This window comes from Canis lupus, chromosome 29 (assembly GCF_048164855.1).
Source record: "Canis lupus baileyi chromosome 29, mCanLup2.hap1, whole genome shotgun sequence".
Lineage (NCBI taxonomy): Eukaryota > Metazoa > Chordata > Mammalia > Carnivora > Canidae > Canis > Canis lupus.
In genome coordinates this window covers 31,809,056-31,829,456 of record NC_132866.1, presented here as the reverse complement: position 1 = coordinate 31,829,456, position 20,401 = coordinate 31,809,056, and the positions used below count along the sequence as shown (strand labels likewise).

Sequence of the window (20,401 nt, the reverse complement as noted above, 5' to 3'; positions counted from 1 at the left end):
TTTTCAGGGCATTAGGCAAGTGTCTACTTCCTAACTCTGTGTGGTGTTCCCCTTTAGTCCCCAAGTATATTCCACTCAAAGCAGGGCTAGTCCATATAGTACCTTGTGTGAATTAGACCAAAGTATCCCTGCCTCAAAACACTTTAGAGCTAACTGTTGGGAAATTATCACAGTATATTGATTTTTCTAGATCAACATGCTTTATTGCAGTGAGGGTACACCCTACAGGGCTGTACATGGCTACACCAGCTCAAAAGTTCTCTTATTTGAATCTTCATGCTGGTCTGGGCTTGAGGATTTCTGGAGCTTTGGGGTTTTTTTGCTTTTCAAAAAGAATTTGAAGACCCTAAGAAAAGACTTTTATAAATCAAAGATATCACATGCTTACATTATAGTTCCACATGCAAAAATGAGTTAAATCAACCACCCACCAAACATGACTTTAACTCTTTTTCCTCACACAGGGGCAAGTGGCTTATGTATTAACTCAAGAAACTAATGAATATTTGCTTTGGAATCCATTAACTGGGCAATGTCATAAGCAGTTTGACCCATTTTGTCCTTTACAAAGTGTAGACTGTTTGTTTGATGATGGAAATGTAAGTATATGGGGGGAAAATCTTATTTTGAGTTATCTCATCAAGAGTCAGTGGCAGTGGTCCTCTACCCTGGCTCTGCAATAGAAATGTATGGAAAACTTTGAAGAAACTACAAATGTTAAATTAGAATCCCTGGGATATGGGGTCAGGTAAATCTTTTATCCCTAAAGTTCCTCAAGTGATTCTGTAGTGCCTCCAAGGTTGAGAACCAGTTATCAGTGTAATGTTAACATACCCCTAGAATCCCTTTACCTCCTACCTCAGAACTTCCTTTGAAAAAAAAAAAAAAAAAAAAAAAGAACCTCCTTTGACCTCCACCACTTCATTGGGCAATAGAACTGTAAAATTTTGCTCCATCCTAAACAGGTAACAGCTTTGTGCTCCCATGTGCCTATACTGATTTTATGGTAATGTTTTAATAGGTCTGGTTTAATATTCAACAAAATAATACACCAATGGCTGTACATTTCGACTATTTGAAGGAAAGTTTCTGGAAACAATTGCTTCCAAAAAATTTCCAAGGGACAAAACCACATACCATACAGGTAAATTCCAGGAGTGCTGTATTTTACCACTGGTTCTAATCTTTACCAGTCGTGCCAGCTCTTGTTATGTTTATATAGCTGATTGTGTATTGATTTACCTGGCAATTTAATAAAATATAGTTTTCTCTGCCATCCATCCTGAGTTTGGGCTACTCTGGTCATACTCCTCTATTTGCAAAAAGGAAGAATTAAGAATGTATCATCTTAAATGTGAATTTAGATTTTAAAATAAAAATTTTTATTATTTATTCTAAAACTGAAAATATAATGTTAAGATGGTGTGGTAAGTTTACTTTGACCTAGCCCTTCTGTTCCACATCCATGGCAATGATAAAATATAAAAATTGAAAAATAGAAAGTTTATTTGAGCTCCAAACCATGACAATTGTCTCATGGAATAGAAACAGGACAGAAATACTAGCAGTGAATAGGGCTGAACAAGTGACGGAAGTAGGGTCTGAAAATGGTTCATGAAATCCAGGGAACCAGAATCAGTCACTTTTTGAAGCCAGGTGTTGTGATGGGGCTCCCTACTTCACTACTCTTGAAAGAAGATGGGGAAGAAAAGCTACAGACTCACTCCCTGGGGCATAGGAGGCAAGAGGTGGAAGCACAGACCTGAAGTCAAGAACCATGGAACAACGACCAGACGGCTCAGCCAGTGGATCTGGATGTATTCAGTGTTACTTTGTGAGGGCACTCCAAATTTCACTTCAGTGGCTGTTTCTGCATTAGGGCCATGGTATGGCAGGGTGCGGGCTATTGCAAAATCCATAGACTAACAGCTGCGAGCCCAGAGAAAGTGAGAGAAAAAAATAGAGAAATAGGCAGAAAACAATTCATAGAAGTAGAAATTTGAATGCTCAATCTCACAATCAGAGAAATACAATTTAAAACAATAAAACACTACTTTGCATGTATAACACTGACAAAAAATTTTTAAGAGTGATCATACCAAGTGTTGGCAAAGAAGCAGAGAAATGGTGGGAGGATAAATGGCTATAAATATTTTAGAAAACAGTATGATGATATCTGATAAAATTGAAGATGCTCGTTTTGATCCACCAATTCAGCTTCTAAGTATATACCATACAGGAACATGCCAGAAAGACAAGTACAGCAATGTTCATTATAGAATTGCAAGAAAGAAAGAAAGAAAGAAAGAAAGAAAGAAAGAAAGAAAGAAAGAAAGAAAAAATTCATCAACCAGAAAAAGAATATATGAATTATGGAAGTACTCACATAGGCAGTTCCGATGGCCCAGCAGTTTAGCGCCGCCTTCAGCCCAGGGCGTGATCCTGGAGACCCGGGATCAAGTCCCACGTCAGGCTCCCTGCATGGAGCCTGCTTCTCCCTCTGCCTGTGTCTTTGCCTCTCTCTCTGTGTGTCTCTCATGAATAAATAAATAAAATCTTTAAAAAAAAATAAAAAAGAAAGTACTCATACTATGAGATCTTCTATGTAGTAGTTAAAAAAAAAAAAGAACCAATTTACACTAGTTCTCAACTCGGACTGTATATCCATTACATCAGAACCCCTGAGGGTAGAACTCACACATCTATATTATTTAAGCTCCCCAGGTGGGACACCTGGGTGGCTCAGTGGTTGAGCATCTGCCTTTGGCTCAGGTCTGATCCCAGGGTCCCGGGATCGAGTTCTACATTGGGCTCTCCACGGGGAGCCTGCTTCTCCCTCTGCCTTTGTTTCTGCCTCTCTGTCTGTCTCTCATGAATAAATAAATAAATAAATCTTAACTCTTAAAAAAAAAAAAAGCTCCCCAGGTGATTCCAGTGTGCAGCTGATGTTGAGAACAACTGTTCTAGAGCCATGCACATCAGCATGAATGAATATTTAAAAAGTAACATTAAGCAAGATAAAGAATATGCGAATGACACATAGAGTACAAAATCATTTATATAGAGTTTGAAAACTATGTGTAGTTTATCTAAATGGAGACACATAGTGATAATGTAAAAGCATTCATAGGAATGATAAACACTAAATTTAGATTAAAGGTTACCTTTGGAGACAGAAAAAAAGGAATGAGGCAAGGGAACAGCATACAAAGTATGTCAAGTCTGTCTGTAATGTTTTACTTTTTTTAATTTTTTTTTTTTACTTTTTTTTAAGATTTTATTTATTTATTCATGAGAGACACAGAGAGAGAGGCAGAGATACAGGCAGAGGGAGAAGCAGGCTCCATGCAGGGAACTCGACATGGGACTCAATCCTGGGTCTGAAGGCAGGCGCTAAACCACTGACCCACCGGGCTGCCCATACTTCTTAAAAAAAAAATCTAAAATAAATATGGACAGATGTAAATATTAGATATAGCTAAGTGGTAGGTATGTTGAGTGGATGTTCATCACATTATTTGCAATGCTTGTCTGTGTATTTGAGGTATTTCACAATATCAAAAAGAATGCATGGCGGTTTGCAGGGAAGGGATCAAACAGTACCAAACTGTATAAAGAATGTCTCTCCCCTTCAACATCTTTTTCCCACTCTAAGAAATAACCACTTTTAGTAGTAACTTGTGTGTCCTTCTAAACATCCTCCACATGATGCAAGTGTGTATATATATATCCTGTTTGTAAAGTCATTTTTTTAAATTTTTTAAATTTATTTATGATAGTCACACAGAGAAGAGAGAGGCAGAGACATAGGCAGAGGGAGAAGCAGGCTCCATGCACCAGGAGCCCGACATGGGATTCGATCCTGGGTCTCCAGGATCACACCCTGGGCCAAAGGCAGGCGCTAAACAGCTACGCCACCCAAGGATCCCTGTAAAGTCATTTTAAAGGAGAAATGAAACGTGCTCATCTCTCTTGAGCAAACACTTGCAGCATCCACAGGCCAAGCCTTGCTTGTCCCCTCCCAGAGTTGTGACTGATGCATTGCTGCCTCCTAGGGGGGAGAATGGTATATTTAGAGATGAGGTTTTTTTGTTTACTATTAATCACTCTATTAGGGGTTTAGTGAACGTTCCTTGTATGCCTGCTATGAGCCAGTGCTACATCAGGCATCAGTACTACAAGGAAAAGACATGTCTCAGTATTCCCGAGACTTGTGTTCTTAAGAGGGAAGGAAGTAAGTGAGCGATTGCAGGACAGAATGGTAAATGTGATTACAGAAGAAATGTGTGTGCTTTGGGAGCATGCAGCAGGAGGACCTGAGGGGAAGGACAGTTACTGGGGTTACTGGAGCTTTTCGGGGGGAAAAAAGGATGATAGGCAAAGTGAAGGCGGTGAGCAGGAGCTGGCCTGGAGGGCGATCATGGTAGAGAACAGTGCCAGCAGAGAGAGGACACAGCAGGCAGGCAGACCTGCGGCAGAAGGAGGGATCTGTGGAGCTGTCGGAAGGCCAGCTTGGCTGCTGCCAGGGAGCAAACAAGACAAGCTCAGAGGTGAGCAGAGTCCTGCTAAGGATGTGGCCCTTTGTCCTCAGGGCAGTCAGAAGCCAACAGCATGAAGGCCAGGGCTGCCACGATCAAAATTGTAGTTTTTATAAAGCCACTCTGCCTGAGTATGAAAACTAAACCTTTTCCCAAATTGAATCTATAAATATAAAACTCAGAACTGCATTCGACTTGTATCTACTACTGATTTATTTCCTGTGGGTTAATGGTTCTCGATCTTCTGTCTTGCCACAAACACACCCAAGTAAACTGCTATCTGTAGTGAATAGTGTTGTGTTTTTTTTTTATCACAATTGCAAACACAAATTTGAGTGTGTAAGATGAACATCTGGGTACTCGGAGATGAAGTTAAAAGGGAAATCTTCTTGAAGTTTTAAAAGATATGAATTCCCTTCTAGAAGGGGCCTTTGCCAAAAAAGAAAAGGGAGACTAACACCTCATAAATTTATCGAGTTAACATAACCCAGGTCTCTCTTTTGGGCCTGAAGGTGGCCTAACTAATCCTTACCTGCTGGAGGGAGGAGGTGGGGAGAAGCAGGGAGGCACTGGAGGACTGGACAGTGGTTGGTGACAGCCATCAAGGCATTGGGTTTGCCCATCCTGTCTGGGATAGCTGGTGGTCCTATAAGGTGACAGTGGAGTTCATTGTTCCCTTCTTCCTGTGTCTCTCATCTCCTGCTCAGATGTGTTGTGGGGAAATCCCTGTGCCCGGGACTCTTCTCACATCTGTCTAGGGCAGGCACCAGAACCCTGTTGGCTTTGCTGAAACATGGAGTGTTCAGCTTCGCCCCCTGAATTTCTGATTCAGTGGGTCCCAGTGGGGGCTAACAAGTTCCCAGGTGTAAGGCTGCTGGGTCGGGGGGCCACATTTTGAAACCACTGGCTTTAGATCATCATGTGACAGACTGAATCTTCTCAATCACTCCTGAAATATTCTAGCACCTAGAGGTCTAAGAACTGTTGCCTGCTTTTTGCACGACCCTCATGTCCCTGTCTCTACAGCTGTCTCTATTTCTCAATTCAGGAATGCCTAAAGTAAAAATGTTTAAACTCAGTTCCTCCTTCTTGTCCATGTGAGCCCTGGGAGATAGGGCAGGGAGGGCTGGTTTGGGTGGTAGACTTAAGGAGTCCTCTTTCCACATAGCAATCCTGCAGGGCAGGGAAGGGAACGTGGGAGAACATGGTAGGGCATGGCTCTCTGCTGTTTTTACAGTGCCTGGAGCAAAGGCTTGGAGATAGGGGAGATTGAAATGGACACACACACACAAAGACCTGGCTCCTGCCAACTGAGAAAAAAGGATATTCAATCAAAGAAGGAAGATGATAAACCATGTTGAAAGAGTAGTAGTAACAATAATACCTGATTTTATTGAACAATATGTGCCGGTTTTGTTGTATTATTTTATTTCAAAATCTTCACAAGACCTAGGGAAGTGAGTACTATCATTGTCCCTCTTTTAAAGATGTGGTAACAGAGACTCAGAGAGATTAAATAACTTCACCAAGACCCCAGTTAATAAGTGGAAGGAACTAGAGCAGCTGCCAAAGACTATCTGGAATAATTAATAAGCATGTCAAGTGCTTCTTTGAATTAATGGATGTGGGCAGCAGATCTATCTTTACCCAGGAAAAACACCTTTGTAAATCCATTCCTCGCCCCATGCTCTGGTAAAGTAGTGTGAAAAAGCACTGTGATCTATGTTTTACCTTTGTGCTTCTGTGGTGGAGGGATTTTGTCACGTGAAAGTGGTTTGGGTTCCCCTCATTATAATTAGCACTCCAGGGGTGACTGTGATGTAAAGGTGGTCTCCCTAGAAGCCTTTCTAACTTTCAATTACCTATATATTTCAGCCTGAAGAAATAATTTATTGTGAGACTAGTAAAAGCATGATAGAAGATCTAAAGAACAGGTACAACATTTATTTATATGTTACGATTGCTATGTTTCTCCCCAAATCTTTCAGCCCCCTTTCAACCTTTCAGTCCTCTACCCCAGTCTGTCAAAATAACTATTCCATTCAGCAATAGAAGCATGAAATGGAGTTTTTTTAAAAAAGATTTTATTTATTTATTCATGGGAGACACACACAGAGAGGCAGAGACACAGGCAGAAGGAGAATCTGGCAGGGAGCCCAGTGGGGGACTCGATCCCAGTACTCCGGGATCACGCCCTGAACCAAAGGCAGATGTTCAACCACTGAGCCACTCAAGTGCCCCAGAAATGGAATTTACAGTAGTTTGTTCCACTGAGTCATCTGTCTTTTGGTATGTGCATCAAAAAGCAGCCCTTCTACCTTTCCAGAACACTTCTTAAAAAGACCATCTAAGTAAAAAAATGATCGCCTCTGGGAACATTGTGGGGCTGCTATTGGGAAGTTCTTGATATAGACTCCTGTTGATGTTATAGTAATAATAATGTGGTAGTTAATACTTCTGGAAAGGACATGAAGGTAAATGGCCCACCACTTGGAGTATGGGAAAAACATCCAAATCTGGTGGTAATGTGAATACTGTCCTATCCCCAGCCCCGGCACTGCCTCCTTCCCTACACACACACACACACACACACACACACACACACACACACACACGTAGCCTAAGGACTTATTCCGTCAAGCTGAACAAGTTTATCAAAGCCACAAATTTTGCAGCAGGCCTTACTCCTACAGCAAATGTGTCAGAAGCTTCTAGATCTTACTGCCTCCAGTGACTCATGCTGACATAGTAGGCTGCCATATAAGCCGCTGCCCACTGATCAAAACAAAGCATGACAAAAATAATTTTGCTACTCCCTTCCCTCATGAGCACAAAACTCCCACTTCTTATTGCCTTCCTTTTTCCCCAATTCTTAACAAAAAAGGAAGAAATGCAGTTGAGAAACGATTGCCAACTTCTGGTTTTTATCAGAATCACTTCTGGAACTGTTTAAAAATACAGATGCCAGGGTCCCAGACCAGACCTGCTTAATCGACATCCGGAGGTAAAATACGTTGCTAAAGCCTGACAGGCGATCTTGATGCTTAGCCCCTACTGAGGCTGCAAACTCCAAACTGCTCAGTGACGCTACAGACTCAGCCATGAGGAGACTGCCAGTGGCTTTTTTTTGTTTGTTTGTTTTTTGTTTTTTTGGCTTTTGTTTTTAAAGCACACACGGATTCTGTGCACAGATGAGGCTTCCCAAGTGGGCCCCATCAACAAACCTGCCCTGTCCCTGGAATAGTCGACCAGCAGGTATTATTCTAGGGGCTGAATACACAGGCACAAATCCCTGCCCTTGCGGAGGGTACATTCTAGTAAGGTAACCTGATCATCATACTTATCAGTCCGTGCCTTGTTTCCTTCCAACTCTGCCTGCTGAATTAACTAATGTAATAAACCCATCCCTGCTCACATCAGCCAGACCAGATATCTAAACTTTTGTAAATGCAGTTTCTTGGAAACACCATGTTTTATGACAGGGGAGGGTCCTGGAGAATGGGGATGTCAGTCCAGTGATCAGACAGGTAGGCAGCTGCCTACACACAGGTACCTGGAAAAGAGCTCTGCCCTTGAGATCTCATTCTTGGCTACCCCAGGAAGCTTCTTGCTTTCCCAAGCCAAGCAAGAGCTTGCTTCTCCCCAAGTTAAGTAATATGAACGACGGCAGATATCCTTAGCCATAGAGGTCTGGCTCATCCTAAAGCAAAAACAATGTAATTCTCATACTTGAGTAAAGTGACAAAACTCTTATCACATTTATGAAACGGGTTGTAATTTGTCATAAACTAATCTTTGCATTGTTACGTTAGGATTGAAAGGACTCTGAAACGTAAAATGATGGAATGGCGACCTAAACAGCCGACACGTTGGAATCGACAATGTACTTATATTTTGCGAAAAATTCTTCCTACACTAGAACTTGGCACTGGAAGCTTTGTATCATCTGAAGAAGAGAGTGAATTTGAAAGACTGCTACAACTTTATTGGGTGTGTGTATGATTTAGTGCATTAATGGCATTTGTTTTATCTATGTTGTTCATTACTTGGGAATAGTAACCTCAAATATCCCTCAAGTGCTTTTTATCTTGATCCTAGATAATAGATGATATGGCATTAAAATACATTTATTTATAGAATAAGAAATTTCAAGTATACCAAACAACTATTACCATGACCGCAATGTATGACATTTTCTTGGAATCAGTCATATTGATGATTGTGGTATATTACATAAACCACAACCTTTGGAAAGAGATGACCAAAAGGAAATCACCTGCAACTAAGAAATTGAAAGATGATCCCTCGGTGGTAGTAATAGAACAGATTCCCTCTCACTGGTTCTGAGCCAGAGGACTCCAGGCAAGCGTTAATATCTTTTATAATATCCAAATATATGTACCCAGCCTGGACTTCTCTCCTCTCTTATATATTTACCAATGCATTTAACATCATCCCGGATGGTTAAAAGGCATCTCAAACTCAACAAGTTCATAACCAAACATGGTGGGCATTTGGTATATTGCTAGGGTCCTCTCCTCTTTTTTTTCCCCTACCTACCCCCAATTCTGAGCATTCTCTCACTGACTCTTCCCTAAGAACTGGTCCAATGAGGTTTTGAAAGCCCCAGTCTCCCAAGAGTGAGTTTCTTTCCCCCTCTATCATCCCAAACACTAGGGGATATCTCCTAGGGAAACCCTTTGAGAGAAGAAAGGAAGGAATCTGTTGGTGTTGAGTACTTAGGCTGTCAGGGAAGGATCTGCAAGTGCTATTTATTCATGAAGAGGGAGGAAGTTGGTTTTTTTGCATTAAAAAAATAGAATTAGGGGTAAACAGATGAGCAAAGCAATATAAGCCAAGGTTTAAAACTTGGAGTTTCTTTGTAAAATTATGTTTAATAACACATAATCAGGGACACCTGGGTGGCTCAGTGGTTGAGCTTCTTGCATTTGGCTCAGGTCGTGATCTCAGGGTCCTGGGATCCATTCTCACACTGGGCTCACCATAGGGAGCCTGCTTCTCCCTCTGCCTATGTCTCTGCCTCTCTGTGTGTCTCTCATGAATAAATAAATAAAATATTTTTAAAAATAATAACACACAATCATAAACCTGAGCTGAATCATGTGGCTTGGATTCAAACTCTGGTTCAACCACTTGCTAGCTTTGATCAAGTTACCTAACTTCTCTCTACTTTCCACCCATTGGGCAAGATAAACAGGAATAAAAATCATTATCTGGTTTGTGGTTATGGTGAGGATTAAATGAGCTGACATTTGCCACAGCACCTAGCACTTAACAAGTATTTAGCAAATGTTATTTGTATTCTATGTGCCAGGCACTGTGTTAGGCACTGGGGTTATGACCATAAACAAGACAGATATAATCTTGTGAATTCATAGAGACTATAGGCTAATGAGACAGACCATAAAGCATGTAATTGCAATATATTTCATTAAATAAGTTAGGGAAGGATAGCATCCTATTGCAACCACATGGAAAGAACACACGAACAGATTTAAGGATCAAGAAAAGCCTTCCAGGGGCGCCTGGGTGGCTCAGTCAGTTAAGTGTCTACCTTCTGCTCAGGTCATGATCCCAGGGTCTTGGGATGGAGCCCCACAATAGGCTCCCTGCTCAGCGGGGAGCTTGCTTCTCCCTCTCCTTCTGATCCTTCCCCCTTTGTGCTCGCTCGCTCTCTGTGTCAAATAAAATCTTAAAAAAAAAAGAAAAGAAAAGCACCCTGAAATAAGTAGTCTAAGGCTTGAAAGAGGTTTATGATTGTGTATTATTAAATAGATAATGTTACATACAACCATGTGCCATAATCCTTTAATCCTGTCATATGGTTGTCACTTAAGAAATATGAACCAAATCAATGTGAAATGAATTCTTCCATAATGCTCATTTAGATACCTCATTTTAGGACCAAGTAATTTTTTTCATTGTCAGTTTGCTATTCTAGAAAGGGTGCAAGTATGTGGAATATGGAGGGTGCATGCTCTGTTATCAGTTCTGGCTCTGTTCTTCTCTCTCTCTGGAAAGTGGGGATTATAGTAGAACTTACTTCATAAGGTTGTTTGAGAATTAAATGTGTGTGTGAAGCATTTAGTACTGTTCCTAGAACATCATAAGCACCTATAAAAATAACTTATTATTTTTTGCCTACCATTTTCTGAGGCTTCTGTAATATTTTTGTATACAGTGATTCTTGATTACCTACATAATTGTATCATGGGTTTACACGTTATTCTGTCTTTTTTCTAGGTCACAGGATTTCCTATCCAGATGCCATACACTGATGTAGAGTCAATTATTGATGCTGTGTATCAAACTGGAATTCATTCTTCTGAATTTCCCCAGACAGAATTTGCTCTAGCTGTATACATTCACCCATACCCAAACAACATATTATCTGTGTGGGTCTATTTGGCTTCCTTAGCTCGATATCAGTAAAAAGGAAGAAGGGAAAAGGAAAAAAAAAAAAGTGCTCAAGACTTTTCTGGTACCCTAGGATTTTGCTACTTATCCGTAAGTCCAGCCAAGTATGAACCCAAGTTTTGGTTCTTTTATAGAGTTGGGCACCATGCAGACTCACTCTCTGAACCTTTGAGAATGAGTATAGATGATTTCCCCATCAGGGACCTCTTCAAGGAGAATGCTTTGGGTAGTCTAGTAGCCTTGGTTCACTCTCTACAGTAGGTCTTTATTATGGGAAAGAAGCAATTCTGGCCCCTCCCTTTGAAGCCAGGATTACTCAAATTGTAGGCTTCATACCACCTCCATCAAATCACCTGGGGAGCCTTGTTGAAAATGCAGATTCTAACATCCCCCTAAGACCTACTAAATCCAACTTCTGGGAGTGGAGCTCCAGAACCCACATTATGGTAAACAAGATCTCCAGATAATTCTAATGACCTATTAAGAGTGAGCCCCCAGCCTTACAGAATGTTTTCATTACCAAAGTGAGCATGGCCCATTTGATGCTGGTTCTGATGCCATTCCAGGTAGAAGTTATTTAAGTACAAACTTGAGGTCATTGCCTCTTATAAGATAAAAGATTATTGCACTCTTGTAGAGTAAAAGGAAAATCTTCCAGGTTTGGCTAAAGGCTGAGGCCAGTTTCTGGGGGCTTCCTAAAAGTTTTCACTTGGGTTGCTACTGACCTGAAATTCTTTCAGCTCCAAGTATTTGGAAGGGCCTCCTAAGAAACTCTGTCTGATACACTTTGCTGATTCTATGAGAAAGAGAGAAAATGGTCTTATCAAATCTCCAGACTTCTTTTTCCTTTTGTGAGCAATCTGCCTCTAGCACTTTTCTGCAGCTTTCCTATCCCAGTGGTTGCTCCAAAGAGGCCTATCTAGATCCTAGGAGCCTCAAGAGAGAGTGGATAGGGATGTTGAGTCAGAAGCGCTGCCCTTTCCTTTTATTTAAGTGTTGTACGCTTCATTGAAAAAGATATTTATACACTTTACTTAAATGGCACAGAACAACTTATTTTTGAAAAACCAAAGGATACAGATTTCCAAAGGTTGATGAGAGCACTTTTATATGAGGTAAAAACAGGAGAAAGAAAATTCACCTATCACAGTGCAGGTGTGCTGGAGCCTCTTGGGTCACTTTCACAAGCAGAGATCCCAGGTTTATCCCCGGGGAATCCTCAGTCTGAATTCTGTCCTGCAATGTGCCTGCATGGGCTACCAGAGAAGATCTCATTTATTTGCAATGATGTTAGTCTTGGACCCAACTTGAGATTACTAGAAGAGTGAAATAAAATCGTAGTAATGTAGGTGAAGAGAGTGCTTTCTCTCCAAGGATAAAACCTAATTGTGTGTGTTTCTCTGGCATGCATACAAAAATTGATTAGAATTCTTGTTCTTATTTGAATGTTTGTGTTTAAATGCTAAAGGAAGTTTTGTTATTAACAAGTCTCCCGCAATGATTGGGGTAGCATAAAACGTCAATGGAAAAACAAGGTTACCAAAAAAATACTGAACTCATGCAATTTATTTCTGTGACACCTTCAACATTTACCTATTTTGCCAGTTGTTTATGGTTTTCAAATTGATAGGCCACTTGAGAGTAAGGTAGAAAGTGTTCATAGGCAAGCATAGAGGACCCTTCTGTATCATATCCCTTTCTTTTTCTTACAGGTGTCTGGATTTCTCAACGAAAATTTTTCCCTTAAAATTTTTGAAATTGTCTGTAATCATTTTTTTTTCATTTGTCTACTTTAAAGATACATGATTTTATTTTTAAGTTTTTAATTCCAGTTAACATACAGTGTTATATTGTTAGTTTCAGGTATATAATAGAGTGATTCAGTGGTTCCATCCATCACCCTGTGCTCATCATGAGAAGTGCCCTCTTTAATTCCTGTCACCTATTTAACCCATCCTCCCACTTACCTTCCCTCTGGTAACTGTAAGTTTGTTCTCTATAGTTAAGAGTCTGTTTCTTGGCTTCTCTCTCGCTCTCTCACTTTCTCACTCTCTCATTCTCCCTCCCTCCTTTTTGTTATTTTTGTTTTTTTCCTTAAAAAAAAAAAGAATGAAATCATATGGTATTTGTCTTTCTCTACTTATTTCACTTGGCATTATACTCTCTAGCTCCATCTATATTGTTACAAATGGCAAGATTTCATTCCTTTTTGTGGCTGAATAATAAATATTCCAGTATGTAATATATCTATCTACCACATCTTCTTTATCCATTCATCAGTCAGTGGACATTTGGGCTGCTTCCATATCTTGGCTATTGTAAATAATGCTGCTATAGACATAGAGGTGCATGTATCCCTTTGAATTAGTATTTTTGTATTCTTTGGGTAAATACCCAGTAGTGCAACTGCTGAATCATAGGGTAGTTCTTAAAAATACATGATTTTAAATGTAACATCTAATTTTAAAGTTCTTTAAATCATTCCACAAATATAAATGGGGCATCCATTATGTATCAGACACTTCGGTATGTGCTAGAGTACAGCAGCAAAAAGACAAAGGTCTCCCCTCTGAAGCTTATATTCTTCAGGGGAAATGCACCATAAGAAAAAAAAAAAAGTAAGTGAGATAATATCAGTGTGTACTGAGTGCTATAAAGTAAATAAACAGGATGGCACAATAGGGAAGGACATTGGTGGGGTTGGAGGGAATAAGCAGAGTAGTTAAGTCCTCTCTAAAGAGACAGTGTTAGAGCCAAGATTTGGAAAATGACTTATCAACTGGAATTTTATTCAGTTGCATGGAACAACAATTCAGTTGCATGGAACAGCATTAGGATTAGATACCTAATCACGGTAGCTTTAACCAAATAGAAATTACTTTTTCCACATAACTGCCAAGTCTAGAGGAAGCAGTCTAAGTCTGATATAGTTGATCTGTGATGTCAGAGGTGTACTAGCCTTCATCTTCTTGGTATCTCTACGGAGGCTTCTGTCCATTAGCTCCATAGCTTTCAAACTTCAGCATGCTTAAGCCTCACCTGAACAGCAGTTGACACAGATTGCTGAGCCTTAACCCTCAGCCCTCAGAGTTGCTGATTCAGAAGATTTGGGGTAGAGCCCAGCAATTTGCATTCACAACAAGTTCCCAGGTGATACTGGGACTGCTGGTCTGGGGACCAAACCTAAAGAACCTTTGTTTTAGCTTCACATCCGTTTCCATGGTAAGAAAATGCAGAAAGAGAAGGCGGAGGTCAAGGACGCAGCTGGTGTAACTCTTTTAAAAAGCTTCCCAGGAGGCCATCCCTAGTAACTTTCACTTATATCCCATCGACCAGAATTATCACCCTAGCTACAGGGGAAGCTTGGAGGTCAAGTACTGTAAATGAGATTTTGCTGTCCCAGTAAAATCAGTGTTCTATTGTAAGGAAGAAGGGGAGGGTGGCTTATTGGGTAGGCATATGTGGCTTCCACAGATGAGAGGAAGCCAATAGTGCCAACCTATAGCAAAAGCATATCAGGCAGAGAAAACTGCAATCGCAAAGGCCTTGAGTCCAGAGAGAAACTTACACAGGGAAGGCACAGTAGAGGCACATAAAGTTGGAGAGGCAAAGATCAGATCACATCCGTCATGGTAAGGAATTCAGATTTTATTTCATGTACAAGAGCAAATCTCCAAAAGGTGTTGGAGTAAGATATTTTTCTTTTTCAAATTTAAGACTACTTTAAAAATTACTTCTACAGATACTAATTATTTTATGTAATTGCATAAATATCATGTTTTTAAAGTGTGACTCATTTTTTCTCTTTTCTTTTTCTTTTTTGCTTGGGTACCTATCCCACCGTTCTCTCTCCTCCATCCATCTTATTCACTTCACTTGCCTGTCCACTAACCAAGTATGATCCTTCCACTTACTATCATTTTCAAATATACACATATATATACATGTATGTGTGTATATATATATATTTGTGTATATATATATATTTGTTTGTTTTATAAAATGGGACCATATTATGTATGCTTTTCTGTATGTTGCTTTTCTCCTTCAAAAATAGTAGAAATACCTCCCAGTGAACTAATTCCTATTTCTTGGGACATCTGGGTGGCCCAGTGGCTGAGCGTCTGTCTTCAACTCAGGCTGTGATCCCGGGGATCCTGGGATCAAGTCCCACATTGGGCTCCACACAGAGAGCCTGATTCTCCCTCTGCCTATGTCTCTGCCTCCCTCTCTCTCTCTCTCTCTCTGTCATTAATAAATAAATAAATAATCTTAAAAAAATTTTTAATTCCTATTTCTTAAAGGATCCATAGTATTCTAAAGTGTGGGCAGAACTGCTACATACACTTAAGCAATTTATGCATCACACAATTCATTATTTATGTGCAAGGACCCCTGGAGTTGTGTAGTATGTGGTAGCCTTTGTTGTGAATGTATTAGGGTTATATTATTCTCTTATTGAATATCTTTTGATGTAGTTGATAAAAGTGTTTTTTAGTTTTTCTATATCCTTGCTGTTTTTCTGTCTACTTAGTCAGTTACTGAGAGAAGTGAAGTTGCCAACTGTAATTATGGCTTTGTCCAATGTTTCTTTGAGTTCTGTCAGGTTTTGCTTCATGTATTTTGAAGCTCTGTTAAATGCACATACATTTAGAATTTATTTCTTCTTGGTTATTTAACTCTTTTATCATTGTGCAACGTCCCTCTTTATCCCTAGTAATTTTCTTTGCTCTAAAGTCTATTTTGTCTGATGTTTATATAGCTATTCAGCTTTCCTTGGATTCGAGTTTACTTGGCATATACATATTTTTTCATTTTTTCATTTTTAACGTATCTATAATTATAGTTGAAGTGAATTTTTTATAGATAGCATATAGTTGGGTTATTTTTTTACAAAAACCTCTGACAATCTCTTTTTTTAATTGGCATATTTAGACCATTTACACTTAATGTCATTATGTTTGGACTTAGGTCTACCATTTTATTATTTGTATTCCATTTTTCCTGTTTTTTCCCCCCACTGTTTTTTCTTTGCTACTTTATTAGATTATTTGAACATTTCTTAGTATTTCATCTTAATTTACATATCTTTTTGCTATATCTTTATTGTATATTTTTAAAGAATTCTCTAGGATTGTACTAAACATACTTAACTTTTCACAGTCTACTGTCACCATATAGATTTCTTTATCCTTTATGTGTGTGTGTGTGTGTGTGTATATATATATATTATCCTTTATGTATATATATGTATATATATATACATATATATATACATAAAGATATGTTAAGATGAGGTCATCCTGATTTAGGATGGGCCCTAAATCCAATGATTACTAGGACCCATAAAGAGGAAGGTAGAGATTGGAATGATATAGTTACAAGGTGGGGAACACCAAGGATTGCCAGGTACCACCACAATCTAGGAAGAGGCAAGGAAGGATTCTTTCCTAGGGCTTTCAGAGGAGCCTGCTGACAACTTTATTTCAGACTTCTAGCTTCCAGAACAGTGAGAGAATGAATTTCTGTTGTTTTAAGCCACTCAGTTTCCAGTAATTTGTTATGGCAGTCTTGGGAAACCTAATAGAATAGTAAACCAATTCAAGATATATTTTGGAGGTAGAACCAACAGAGCTGTAGTTATGAAATATACTTTTGAAATATCAAAATAAAGAACGAAATGTAAGACTTTTACTGGAAATAATTCAATTTCAAGTTAAAGATAGCAGATTGAACACAGAATTTATTCTACTCCCTCTCAAGTGGACCACAAGAGTAAATAAAATAAAAGCTTAGAAACTAGATAGACTCATAATAACCAACTTTCCAGACCAGAGAAAGCTGAAAATAAAGTGCCTATAAATTTAGGGATGTTGGGACTTTTCAAAGTGAACATCAGAAAATTCCGATACTTTAAAAAAATATTTATTTATTTATTTATTTATTTATTTATTTATTTATTTATTTATTTGAGAGACAGCACAAGCAAGGAGAGGGGCAGAGGGAGAAGCAGACTCCCCACTGAGCAGGGAGCCCAACATGGGCTTGATCCTAGGACCCTGACTGGAGCTGCAGTCAGTCACTTAACTGAGCCACCCAACTGTCCTAGGATCTGTGACACTTTAAAGATGGAGGGAGTGGTATGGAGATGAAGTGAATTAAAAATAGGAGGATTGTAAATGAGATTTTGCTGTCCCAGTAAAATCAGTGTTCTGTTGGTAAGGAAGAAGGGGAGGGTGGCTTATTGGGTAGGCATCTGTAGCTTCCACAGATGAGAGGAAGCCAGTAGTGCCAACCTATAGCAAAAGTGTATCAGGCAGAGAAAACTGCAATCACAAAGGCCTTGAGTCCAGAAAGAAACTTAACACAGGGAAGGCACAGTAGAGGCACATAAAGTTGGAGAGGTAGACAAAGATCAGATCACATCAGTCATGGTAAGGAATTCAGATTTATTTTTTTAAAAATTTTATTTATTCATTCATGAGAGAGAGAGAGAGAGAGAGAGGCAGAGACACAGGCAGAAGGAGAAGCAGGCTCCATGCTAGGAGCCCAATGCGGGACTTGATTCCAGGACTCCAGGATCACACCCTGGACCAAAGGCAGGCGCCAAACCGCTGAGCCACCCAGGGATCCCCTGGAATTCAGATTTAAAAGTCTTTAAAAGGAATGACTAAGCTATAATAAGATCTCCCTCCTCAGCCTTTGTAGCCAGGCAACTCTACTTACCAACACTAGAAGTCTGAAAGCTTATATTCTAAAGAGGTTGGACTGTGGGGAAAGAAACAAGGGTGCTACTGAGAACAGAGAAATCATGTGAAAGTCTGTTTACTGTCTGGTGAGGACGGTCTTCTAGGCTGCTTTTCCATGTAGCCTCTAAAACATTATCAGCCAGTCTTAACACCATCTTCCTATCCCCTTAGCAGAAAATGAGAGGGCTAGAAGGCACTAATTAGAGCATAAATTCAAAATTATGCAGGGAAGTGGTTTCCACGTTAGAGTTTCATATCTAGGCAAAGAATCAAGAATGAAGGGAGATTAAGGATATTTTCAGACATACTAGGTCTCAAAGATTGGCCCTCAGGTACCCTTTCTCAGTAAGCTACTGGGCTATGTAAACCAAGGAAAAGAAAGACATGAGATTCTGGGAAGAGGAATCTAATCCAGCATAGGTAGGCAGAGAGAACTCTTGAGAGAACCCCCCCAAATATTGGATCTGGAGCATCAGAGTAGATGGTTCCAGAAGGATAAATCAAGAGCAGAAAGATGAAACTAATAAATTATCTGAAGGTTGACTGTTTTGAAAGCTGAATGGAAACATTTTACAGAGCTATTGGAGGATATAGAAAATTTACAATTCAGGCTTGAAAAAGCTAAGAAAAAAAATCCAGAAAAACAAAAAGGGAAACCTTATTATAGGACACCATGTGGCTCAACAGTGAACAATATTTGTGTAGTCATTACAATGAAAACAACTGAAAGTGGATGTAACAAAATGTGTTAAACTTATATACTGGGGAGAGGTGTCTGGGTGGCTCAGTTGGTTGGGCATCTTCCTTTGGCTCAGGTCATGATCCCAGAATCCTGGGATTGAGTCCCACATCAGAGTCCCTGCTTGGTGCAGAGCCTGCTTCTCTCTCTCCCTCTGCCTGCCACTTCCCCCTGCTTGTGCTCTCTCTTTCTCTCTCTCTGGCAAATAAAATCTTTAAATAAAATTATATATTGGGGAGATGGAGGAAGGAGGAAATGTGTGTGTGAAAGGTAATGTATAGCATCTAAATCTTCATTTTCCAAGACAACATGTAAATATATCTAAAAATGACAAATTGAAATCATAAACATGACAGCTTGAAAGATGATAGCAAACACCATGAGAAATAGCTAAAAGAGATCAAAGTGGTTACCTTTTGGAATGGGATTTGGGAGTAGGGAGGGATTAGAATAAGGAATGGCTACTTTCCATTATATGCCTTTTAGAAACATTTGACTTCTTAATGGGTGTATATACATGAATTGCCAGGATACACTTGAAATTTAAAACCTTTAAAACTGGGTAATGACCAGACTTTTATTGTGAGTGTTGGGTCTCTTTCCCTACAGAAGACTTTGTCATGTGTGTGGCAAGAGCAAAGAACCTAAAATTAGTTAAAGTCAGAAGCAATCTGAGCCATCATCTAGTTTACTTTATAGATAGCAACCTGAGTCTCAGAGGAGATAAAATACCAGCACTCTACTTGGAAGCAATAAATCAAGATCCAGAACCAGAGTCAGGGCTTCTGGCCCAGTCCTTTGCATCCAGTAGAATACAATGTAGCCATGGAAAGGAATCCTGAAAAAAAAAAAAAAAAAAAAAAAGAAAGGAATCCTGGATGTTCTGTTATTGAATGTTCATCAGAATATATTGTATGCTAAAGCTAGGTACACAACAGAGTGTAAAGTGTGATTATTTGTGCACAAAATGGGGCATGTATTATGTATATGCATGGTTATAAGTACCTGGATATTCCTGGAAGGGTACAAAAGAAAATGGTATTAATGCTGCCTGGAGGAAGAACTGAGATTAAGTAAGAGAGGAGATTTGCTAGTCACTGTGTACACTTTTCTGTTTGACTGTTTTACCTTTTGCATGCATTCATTAAGAAAAAAAAAAATCCTCAACTTATCATCAGTTGCTTTTCACTGCCTAAAGTTTGAGTTTTAAAAGCTTTCCAGAGAATCTGGTCCTAACCCTCATCTTTTGCCAATCCATTTTGTGCCTTATGCAGCAGGCACAATGGACCCCTTGCAAGTTTCCTTACTCTGCTCATTGTGTAGTTCTTTTTTTTTTTTTTTTTTAACTTCTATCCTTTCATGTCTTTGCTGGTTGCTGCTTCCAAGACTTCCAAGTGTTTCCTAACTCTTCATTCCAGGCAGACACTGACTTCCATATTCATTTCAAATATGCCTTCTCCTTAGGGCCTTTGAATTTGCTGTTCCCTCTGCCTGGAACACTCAGCCATCAGCTATCTGCATGCTCCTTCACTTCCCTCAGGCCTTTGCACACCTCACCTTATCATCAAACTGTCTGCTCATTGTCACTCTATTCTCTATTTCTGTTTTTCTTTACAGCACTTGTCACCATGTGACTTGTTGCTCACTTATTGTATTTCTCTCTCCCCATTAGAATATAAACTATGAAACCAGACATCATTTAGTAATTAAGTAAGTACCTAATTGTGTCCAGCTTGCCTCAAAGGAATTAATGAGGAAATCATAATAAGCCTGAGTTTTACACTTTAGGGATTTATAATCTAAGACACACTAGGGCAAATTTGTGTGTATATAATATATATGTAATACATACACATACATGTGTGTATATATGCACACAAATCTATAAAATGAATGAACATTAAGGTCCTTTCACCATAGGAGGAAAATCCAGAAAA

The 20,401-nt window shown here is 39.4% G+C and overlaps 1 protein-coding gene across 47 annotated transcripts in view; it reads left to right on the top strand.

Annotated features, from left to right (window-relative positions):
* The window catches only part of CC2D2B (coiled-coil and C2 domain containing 2B), a 110,915-nt gene extending 97,268 nt beyond the window's left edge, over positions 1-13,647 (top strand). For 34 of the 47 annotated variants that reach the window (XM_072805915.1, XM_072805933.1, XM_072805914.1 and 31 more), the window contains 5 exons: positions 465-599; positions 1,022-1,144; positions 6,414-6,472; positions 8,351-8,528; positions 10,803-13,647. In XM_072805915.1, coding sequence (XP_072662016.1) covers positions 465-599; positions 1,022-1,144; positions 6,414-6,472; positions 8,351-8,528; positions 10,803-10,991 — 684 coding nt within the window. In that variant the 3' untranslated portion in view covers positions 10,992-13,647. Of the gene's footprint in view, positions 1-464; positions 600-1,021; positions 1,145-6,025; positions 6,230-6,413; positions 6,473-7,422; positions 7,543-8,350; positions 8,529-10,802 lie in introns of those variants that run through there. The other 13 variants (XM_072805892.1, XM_072805891.1, XM_072805908.1 and 10 more) reach the window with 6 other exon arrangements.
* The last annotated feature ends 6,754 nt before the right edge of the window (positions 13,648-20,401 follow it).